Genomic DNA, 10,290 nt, shown 5'->3' with positions numbered 1-10,290 from the left:
CCATTCAGTCGTTTTCTTTCTCCTGTCCTTTACTATTCACTTGTTTGTTTACTTGTCTGTGTCGCGTTAGTTGTGGCATGTGGGATCTTCGCTGCATCATTTAGGATCTCTCGTGCCTTGTAGGCTTCCTCATCCCGAGGCATGTGGGGTCTTAGTTCCCCGACCACGGGTCGAACCCACATCCCTGCATTGGAAGGCTGATTCTTAACCCCTGGACCACCAGGGAAGTCCCTTGGTAGTTTTCTTAAGTAACCATGGCGAGGACACGGTACAGTTACCCTTCACAGCGCACAGACTAATGCCCTCGGTTCCTGGTCCGCAGTCCAACGCAGACGGAGTGAAGGGAGGTCCGAGAGGTGTTTGTGCAGCGACAGAGCAGTCAGCCTCCACAGGTGCAGGGGCTGAAGATGCGGGGCTGAGTCACGGTCCTGAGCCCTCCTGCATTCCTGCCCTGCTCAGCCATCCTGATCAGCAAGCTCCAGAGTGCAGGAAAAGGCTGATGAAATTGTGCACAATGAGGAAAGGCGGGCAAGACTGAGTCCTCTCTACAAAGCACGCAAATCCCCACCAAACCAGGAAGACCTCGATCAGTTTCATGGAGCTTCCATCCATGGTTCCTTCCTTCCAGGGAAGATTATGAGCCGAGGTTGTCTTGGCAGGTTCTTACCTATGTCTCGGATCTGTGACATCAGAAAAATCAGCAGAGAGATAAGATGACGACCAGGAGACCTCTCAGTCCTTCTTGATTTGCATCTTCTTATTTGCAGCGGTAAGGAAGTGGAGAATAGTCAAACATTCAGGAGTTTAGAATCTGTGTGTACCACTTCAGGGACCTTCTGCTGCACCTGTAAAGGTGTAAAGCTGTATTTAACTGAGTTCTGTTTGCTGGTATTCTTTTTCTCCCTAGAAAATGCAGTGTTCTTTTTCTCCCTAGAGTCGCTCAGAGCTGAGTGCATGTCATGTTTGCCTCGTCACTGTTTTAGCGAAGAACTTGCTGCACAGGAATCTGTTGGAATCATCTCTCTGTTTGCATCCGGATGACGGCTGCTTCTAAGGATTACTGACCGCGTTGCACTGGTAACATCACATTAGCCGCTCTTCTGCTTCCTTCCAGTAAATTCCACTGTCATTGTTCATCGGGTGTGATCACTCAGGCTCTGCAGAGTATCAGGTGGGTGTGAGCAGAGCCGCCGACAATGCAGATGTCTTTATTTCTGTGGAGTGTCTGGTGGGCGGGGTTAGCAGTGTTTCCCACGCGCTGCCACAGGGTTACACAAACACTGCTCTGCTTCTTGCAAGCCAGAGTCACCAAGAAAGCTTGTCTTCTCTGTTTCCCATCCGTCGTTGATAACTCTGCTCGGAATATTCTTTTTTCTTAACTGCAAGGACAGTTTAAAATTCTCCAATGTCTGGCAAATCAAGGGACAAAGGTAAAAGTGAACCAGCTGAAAGTGGTCAGAGGTAAGAGAGTGTGACTTTATAATTTTGGGCAAATCATCAGAAACGGGGTGGTGGGGGAAAGAGAATCTCTTTGCTGTATTATTTTTGAGAATTTCACTAAAAGTCTTTTTTACTACAAGTTTAATAGCAGAAGAAAGAAATATCATTTTCCATTTGAATTTTATAAACATTGGATATTTTATAAACATTTGAATTTTATAAAGATTTGGTAGTAAAGGCGTTAAGAATGATCTGATCCCTTTGTCTCCAAACTGGAAGACAACTTTTGAAGGTGGCTTTCAAATTAATATTGACTGCTATCTTTACAGGCCAAGAGATGTGAAAACAACTCAAGGTCAGAATATGTTCAGGAGAGAGATTGCTTCCAAATCTCATCTACTTTCTCTCTATTTTAAAAGTAGTTCATATATCATTCTGAAAGAGATTTTTACCTTTAGATTCAAATTCATGATATTGGTGCTAAGTATAAAAGGAATAACACACTTAAAGAATATTCTTTTTAACAATGCTATCTCAGTTGGTATTAAGAGGCAGGTCCTATTAAAATATTTTCAAGAAAGTTTTCTAAAGACTTCAAGAAATTTGACTTGTTATATACTTTATATAAAAGGGTTTTTCTTCCATAATAAATGAAGGTGGTCGTACTATTAATGAAGTCTCACCAGGAAGAATATTAGGAGACAGTGCAGCATGCACTCTTAGGGAATGCCTCATTTGGATCTCATGTTCTCATGAGAGGGTTGTGTCTAAAAGTTCATTTCTAAGTTGACTGTCTGGAATTGAAAACCTTGAAATAAAATGAAGCTCATGGTCCATTTGAGTCTAGCAAAGTTGTTTTAAACTCAAAGCAATATTAAGGTGTTATTTAAGAAATTCCATTCTAGAGCTGCCAATATTGTTCCTCTTTCCAGACTCCACAGGGGATGGAGCTGTCTGGGCAAGGTACTCCGGTTATCAGTGTCTCTTCATTTATGTCTAAGGCCTATTTCTGCATGGATACATTGTGTAAATGGATGGGGGTTAGGAGGCCAGGGATTACCTTTATGGATATCATAGTATTGGGTTGGTCAAGAAGGTTGTTTGGGTTTTCCCATAAGATCTTATGGAAAAACTCAAGTGAGATTTTTGGCCAACCCAATACAATGGAAACAGTGACAGACTTAATTTTTTGGGCTCCAAAATCACTGCAGATGGTGACTGTAGCCGTGAAATTAAAAGATGCCTGCTCCATGCAAGAAAAGTTATGACCAACCTAGACAGCATATTAAAAAGCAGAGACATTACTTTGCCAACAAAGGTCCATCTAGTCAAAGCTATGGTTTTTCCAGTGGTCATGTATGGATGTGAGAGTTGGACTGTAAAGAAAGCTGAGTACCAAAGAATTGATTGCCAAAGAATTGATTTTGAACTGTGGTGCTGGAGAAGACTCTGACAGTCCCTTGGACTGCAAGGAGATCCAACCAGTCCATCCTAAAGGAAATCAGCCCTGAATATTCATTGGAAGGACTGATGCTGAAGTTGAAACTCCAATACTTTGGTCACTTGATGTGAAGAACTGACTCATAAGAAAAGACCCTGATGCTGGGAAAGATTGAAGGCAGGAGGAGAAGGTGATGACAGAGGATGAGATGGTTGGATGCCATCACCAACTCAATAGACATGAGTTTGGGTAAGCTCTGGGAGTTGATGATGGACAGGGAGGCCTGGCGTGCTGCAGTTCATGGGGTCACAAAGAGTCGGACACGACTGAGCGACTGAACTGAACTGAATACATTTTGAAGCAGGAGACTAGTCTCACTAAATGCCCTGAACTTTGATTTCTCCATAACATTACTATGTAAGGGTGTATAAGTTAGAGGCTATTTGGGTATGACTTGAGGAAGGTAGACATTATCGTTCTTGTTCAGTCACTTAGGCATGTCCAACTCTTCTGTGACCCCATGGACTGTAGCCTCCTAGGCTCCTCTGTCCATGAAATTCTCCAGGCAAGAATACTGGAGTGGGTTGCCATCCCTTCTCTAGGGGATCTTCCCATCCCAGGGGCTGAACCCAGGTCTCCTGCATTGGCAGGAAGATTGTTTACCACTGAGCTACCTGGGAAACCTAGACATTATTAGGTGGATCAAAAGTTATTAGTCCACTTTTATAGTATAGTCAAAACTAGTCAATCATGATGTCTAGTCAAAATTTCTCCTGAAATTAATTACAAATTCAGAATTACATGCTTTGAAAAATGTTAAAGGCACTCCTGGGCAGTCAAGAAAGCAAGCAGTACTTGGTGATGGTATAACGTGAGGACAGGAACCAGTAAAGTAGTCACCAGAGGCACTTTCCATATGGAGGGGGTTTGTTAAACTGGTTGAGCTTGAGCATCTGTTACTCCTCTTCCTTATGTGGGAAATCTAATAGGATGCCCCTCAGAACCTGGCTATAAAGAAAACTGAGTGCTGAAGAATTGATGCTTTTGAACTGTGGTGTTGGAGAAGACTCTTGAGTCCCTTGGACTGCAAGGATATCCAACCAGTCCATCCTAAAGGAAATCAGTCCTGAATATTCATTGGAGGGACTGATGCTGAAGCTGAAACTCCAATAATTTGGCCACCTGATGCAAAGAACTGACTCATTGGAAAAGATCCTGATGCCGGGAAGGATTGAAGGCGAGAGGAGAAGGGGACGACAGAGGATGAGATGGTTGGATGGCATCACCGATTCAATGGACATGAGTTTGAGTAAACTCCGGGAGTTTGTGATGCACAGGGAGGCCTGGTATGCTGCAGTCCATGGGGTCACAAAGACAGACACTACTAAGCGACTGAAGTAAACTGAACTGAACAGAACCTGGCATTCCAAAGGGATTCAAGGAAAACTGATTGTCTCAAACTCTGGAGCAGAGTTAATCCTCCTGGAGTATTCGTAACCAAGAGCCAGATCCCACAAGGGTGGTCTGAAAAGTTTCAACATCTACCAGCAATAAATGAACACCCTCTCCAGAGAACTCAATTTCCTTCCAACTTTCACAAAATTTCCATGTCTAAAGCTCCCAGGAACAAAAGGAAACCACCAAATGTAGAAGCACAGAAGGGACCGTAAGTAAGAGGCAGAAGGAAAATATCAGATAGTAGAATCAGACCCACAAATGCTTCAGAGATTGGAATGATCAGAAATAGAATTTAAAATATGTTAAGTATATTTTAAGAAATTAGGGAAAGGCTTCAAGCATGAGTTGAGAAAGCAGATTTTTAAACTTTTATTACTTTTTATTTTGTATTGGAGGACAGCCAGTTAACAATGTTGTGATAGTTTCAGGTGATCAGCGATGGGGACTCAGCCGTACACACACATGTATCCAGTTTCCCCCAAACTCCCCTTCCATTCAGCTGCCACACAACACTGAACAGAGTTCCTTGTGCTATACGTAGGTCTTAGTCAGTTATACATTTTAAGAGAAAGCAGGTTTAATAATAACCAAACAGAGCTTTAGAAATAAAATACAGAGAAAAAACCAAATGTCTGACTTTAACAGATGAGACAAAGCCACAGAAAGTATTAATGAAAAGGAAGATATTTATAAAGTTATCAAAAATCCAGCCTAGAATGATAAAGAAAAAGAAACTACGAAAGAGATGTTAAGAGAAATAGAAGATAGAAAGAGATATGTGTATTGTCACAGTCCTAGAAGGAAAGAGGAGCCAAGATGATGTTCAGAATTTCCCAGAACTGATGGAATTCACCAGTCCAGCATCAAGAAATGTAGAGTAACCAAGAAGAAGGGATTAAAAAAAATCTTCATCTCAGTACTTTATACAGAATCTAGAAGTCTAAAGACAAATGAAAAATCTTAGAAGTAGATAGAAGAGAGATTATACTTCAAGATTACTTTCAAAGTTCAAATTATAACTGGAGATGTTGGAAGATAGAAAAATGATATTGACATTGTACAGAAAGAAATGTCAATTTAGAATTCTTTATCAGTGAAGATATTTTTTAAGAATGAGGGTGAAATATATATATTCCTCACCCAAACAAAAAATGAGAGACTTGGTCAGTACCTATGGCATGTATTTTAGGCAGAAGGAAGGCAAGCCTAGGTGGGAGATAATAGATGAAAATAAGAAAGAAGTGGGGTCCTGGCGGTCCAGTGGTTAAGATTCCTTGCTTCCAATGAAGAGAGTGCGGGTTTGATCCCTGGTCAGGGAACTAAGTTCCCACATACTGTGAAAGTGAAAGTGAAAGTCACTCAGTCATGTCAGACTCTTTGCAACCCCATGGACTATAGCCCATGGAATTCTCCAGGCCAGAATACTGGAATGGGTAGCCTTTCCCTTCTCCAACACAGGGATCGAACCCAGGTGTCCTGCATTGCAGGCAGACTCTTTACCAGTCAAGCCACAAGGGAAGCCCCACGTACTGTGTGGCTTGACTAAAAAATTAAAAACTAATAATAAAAAGAGCCCCCCAAGTGGTAAACTTCTGGGTAAGTTTAAACAAACATCGACAGTATAAAACGTCAGTAATGTATTGTAGTTTTGGAGACTATTTCAAAGGTCCCTGTGTTGTTTGAGAGAAGGTTGATGTATTGATAAATTCTGGGTTTAATCACATAAATCTTCCTGTTAAAATTTCTAGGATAGTCACTAAGTGAATAGGAACAGACTATATAACTTCCAAGCTAGAACAAGGGAGAAATAAAGGCATAAAAGAAAAATTAATTCTAAAGAAGGCAAACTTGAGAGAAAGAAAACAGATCCAGAGAAGACAAATGTAAAGTACAACATGAGATGGTGGAAATAAATCCAAATATGTCAGCAATTATAAAACATGCAATGGTTTAAACGCTCAATCTAAGAGTGATTATCAGACTAGATTGAAAGTCAGAATTCACATTAGTTAGATAAATCTGCACATAATGACTTAGAAAGTTTTGATGTAATAGAATGAAAGAGATATATTGATACTGCTGCTGCTGCTAAGTCGCTTCAGTCGTGTCTGACTCTGTGCGACCCCATAGATGGCAGCCCACCAGGCTCCCCCATCTCTGGGATTCTCCAGGCAAGAACACTGGAGTGGGTTGCCATCTTCTCCGATGCATGAAAGTGAAAAGTGAAAGTGAAGTCGCTCAGTCCTGTCTGACTCTTAGGAACCTGATGGACTGCAGCCTACCAGGCTCCTCTGTCCATGGGAGTTTCCAGGCAAGAGTACTGGAGTAGGGTGCCATTGCCTTCTCCGATATTGATGCTGCTGCTGCTGCTGCTGCTAAGTCGCTTCAGTCGTGTCCGACTCTGTGTGACCCCATAGACTGCAGCCCATCAGGCTACCCCATCCCTGGGATTCTCCAGGCAAGAATACTGGAGTGGGTTGCCATTTCCTTCTCCAGATAATGATACTACTAGTAGGCAAATACTCATCAGAAGCAAGCTGTTCAGACATCAAGGCAAAAGCATTGCTAGAGTTTCAGAAAGTCACAACATAATGTTACATTTACCAGGCAGAAATAACAATTATATTGTGGCTTGCATATTATAACACAGCCCCAAAGTATATAAAGCAAAAACTGGAAGAACTTTAAACTGAGATAGATGAATCCATCGTCAATTAGGAGATTTTAAGTCATCTTTTTAATTAATTGAATTGTATCAAGCAGATGCAAATCTAGTAATAGAAGATGTCAAAAGCACAAACATAATATTTGATCAAGGACGTATTTTTTGTTTTTATTTATTTATATTTTGGCTGCATCATGTGGTTTGTGGGATCTTAGTTCCCTGACCAGGGAATGAACCTGGGCCTTTCGCAGTGAGAGTGAAGAGCCCTAACCAGTGGACCACCAGAGAATTTCCAAGGACACATTTCTAGGACACCTTACCCAAGAGCTGAGGAATATATATTCTTTACAAACACACACACACAATGAAAATAAGTTCATAACATTTTAATATTATTAGCTTATAGACCAAGTTCTTTGATCACATACAGACTATGTACTTTGACTACTGTTGTTGTTACAGTCGCTCAGTCATGTCTGACTATTTGCGACCCCACGCACTGCAGCATGCCAGGCTTCTCTGTCCTTCACTATCTCCCAGAGCTTGCTCAAACTCATGTCCATTGAATCAGTGATACTATCTAAACATCTCATCCTCTGTAGCCGCCTTCTCCTGCTTTCAGTCTTTCCCAGCATCAGGGTCTTTCCCAATGAGTCAATTCTCAACAGACGGCCAAAGTAGTGGAGCTCCAGCTTCAGCATCGGTCCTTTCAATGAATATTCAGGGTTGATTTCCTTGAGGATTGACTGGTTGGATCTCCTTGCAGTCCAAGGGACTCTAAAGAGTCTTCTCCAGCACCACGGTTCAAAAGCATCAATTCTTCAGCACTCAGCCTTCTTTATGGTCCAGCTCTCACATCCATACATGACTACTAGAAAAACCATAGCTTTGAATATTCAGACCTTTGTAGGTAAAGTAATGTATCTGCTTTTTAATATGCTGTCTAGCTTTGTCATAGCTATTCTTCCAAGGAGCAAGCATCTTTTAATTTCGTGGCTGCAGTCATCGTCTGCATTGATTTTGGAGCCCCATGAAAATGAAATCTGACACTGTTTCCACATTTTCCCCATCTATTTGCCATGAAGTGATAGGACCGGATGCCATGATCTTGGTTGTTTGAATGTTGAGTTTTAAGCCAGCTTTTTCACTCTCCTCTTTCACCTTCATCAAGAGGCTCTTTAGTTCATTTTCACTTTCTACCATTAAAGTGGTATCTGCATATGTGAGGTTATTTCTCCCATAGTAGAAATATTTCTCTCTGTAGTCCTGAGAGAGAAATATGCTCACATTAGTTGTCAAGTAGGAAATATTACTGCTGAAATATGATATTAAGAAGATCTAACACCACTTTGAAGCCTTGCCCTTTGTAGAGTTCTCTACCAGTTGTGTCAAAAGTTCTAAAACTGCTAAAATTATACCACTGGTTTCAATAAAACATCACTAACATAACTGTATTTTACAAAAACGTAACTGTATACATTATCTTTTTTCAGTAATTTTAAACAAACATACAAATTGTGTCCATCTGTGTTTCTATCCCTTTTACCTCAGTAGTATCAGGATACATAAACCTCTTCATCATACTCAGCCTAAAAGCTGGTTTAAAAAAGATTTGTTTTGTGTGTACACATGTAGTATTTCCTCTTTATATACACCTAGAGTAAATTTTAAAAAAATATGCAGGGGTATGATTGTTACTTGTGTGCGTTTGGGCTAAGTCGCTTCTCTGTGTGACCCCATGGACTAGAGCCCGCCAGGCTCCTCTGTCCAGGGGATCTTCAGGCAAGAACACTGGAGTGGGTTGCCATGCCCTCCTCCAGGGGATCTTCCCCACTCAGCGATGACTGTCACTTAAATCCCAACAAATGGTTGGGGAAAACAATTGTATTAATAGTACCTCACCACAAATTAAAAACTCCTGTAGGCACCTCAGGTAGGGTTCCTTTCTTTGGAGAAGAATTAATTATAATGAAAGGAGAAGTCTGCTTGGAGCAGAAGTGGCTTTTGAATTTATGGATGTGTTTTCAAGGCTTTGGACTATAGTAACTTCTTAAGTAGAGAAGAGTTTTATTTGGGAAAAAAGACAATGTGGTGTATTTTGCCTCATTGTGAAACTGAAATCCACAGAATGATTTCTCAAAAGATCACACAATTAGTAGCACTTTTATTAAACTTGAACATCATATTGTTCATGTGATACACAAGTAATAATTCCCATTTTACAAATGTAGGAACTGAGAAACTGAAGTGTCTCACCCCAAGTCAAGCTATGACAACACATTTGCCAAAATATAATTTTTCTGTTTCCCCATTATGTTCTGTGCTCATTTTAGGCCACCAGGTCTGTGACTACGCCATGCATCTTGTTTTGTTCACCAAGTAACAGTCATCTCTGGCCAAAATGTTTGAGGGCTGGTATACTTGAGTTTAATTTTAGCTTCTTGATTCTAAATTCTTTAATTCCCAAGCCATGTTTGAGTTGTCTGTCTCATGACTCACTCTATTCATACCACATCTGGTTTCTTCTCATCCTCTTTCATTTTGCATGAAGAAGGTGCGAAGCTACCTCTGTTGGGATGAAAAACACCCAGGCCATGTGTCAGGGGTGGTAACGGACGGGAGAAGCCTTCTCCGGAAGGTCTCTGTGTAACGGCCCAGCCCTGGGCCACCTTCGCATGTCCATCCTAAGTAAGGCTGTTTCTACCTCTCTTCTCGGTAGATCCTACACAGGAGGCCACACGAGAGGGAGAGAGGCAGTAGGATAGACCTGGCCTGAAGTCCGGCTTGCCCATCACCATGGGGCTGGCTTGGCCCACTTCTTCATCCATAAGATGCTGGTGAAAGCGCCTGTCACGTAGTGACCGCAAGGGCTGGGACGGTGCGTATAAGCTGCTCCCGCATTCCCCAGGGCTCTGCACGCAGCAGCTCTTAGTTCAGGCCCCTCTACCCTCGGGCTGCATCTGCAAGGCCTGTCCCTCGGTGGATGGGTCCGCAAGTGAGTCCTTGGCCACGTGGCAGACGGGGGTGGGTGGGGGGGAGGTCTGTGTCCCGGACGACGTGCAAGGCCAGTGGAGCAGTGTTATTCGGCTGCCGGGCTGGGCTCCTGAGCAGGTGCACCTCTGAACCTTCCTGATTCAGGCGGGGGCGGCTCTGGATCCGCTAGGAGTATGGTACCCAGGCCCAGTGGCAGGGAGGCCCGGAGCCGAGCGCGGCGCCTGGAGCTCGGGATGTGCAGCCTGAAAGTCATGCGTCGTTCCCCCCCCCCGCCCCCAACACCACACCAAGG

The 10,290-nt window shown here is 42.5% G+C and overlaps 1 protein-coding gene across 2 annotated transcripts in view; it reads left to right on the top strand.

The window, feature by feature from the left end:
- Positions 1 to 1,347: 1,347 nt before the first annotated feature.
- DENND1B (DENN domain containing 1B) overlaps positions 1,348 to 10,290 on the top strand; it is a 269,544-nt gene continuing 260,601 nt past the window's right edge. For both annotated transcript variants that reach the window (XM_065936314.1, XM_065936316.1), the window contains exon 1: positions 1,348 to 1,461. In XM_065936314.1, the coding sequence (XP_065792386.1) occupies positions 1,406 to 1,461 (56 nt within the window). In that variant the 5' untranslated portion in view covers positions 1,348 to 1,405. The remainder of the gene's footprint in view (positions 1,462 to 10,290) is intronic.

The sequence above is a fragment of the Muntiacus reevesi genome, chromosome 5 (assembly GCF_963930625.1).
Source record: "Muntiacus reevesi chromosome 5, mMunRee1.1, whole genome shotgun sequence".
Lineage (NCBI taxonomy): Eukaryota > Metazoa > Chordata > Mammalia > Artiodactyla > Cervidae > Muntiacus > Muntiacus reevesi.
This window is presented reverse-complemented; position numbering and strand designations above follow the sequence as displayed.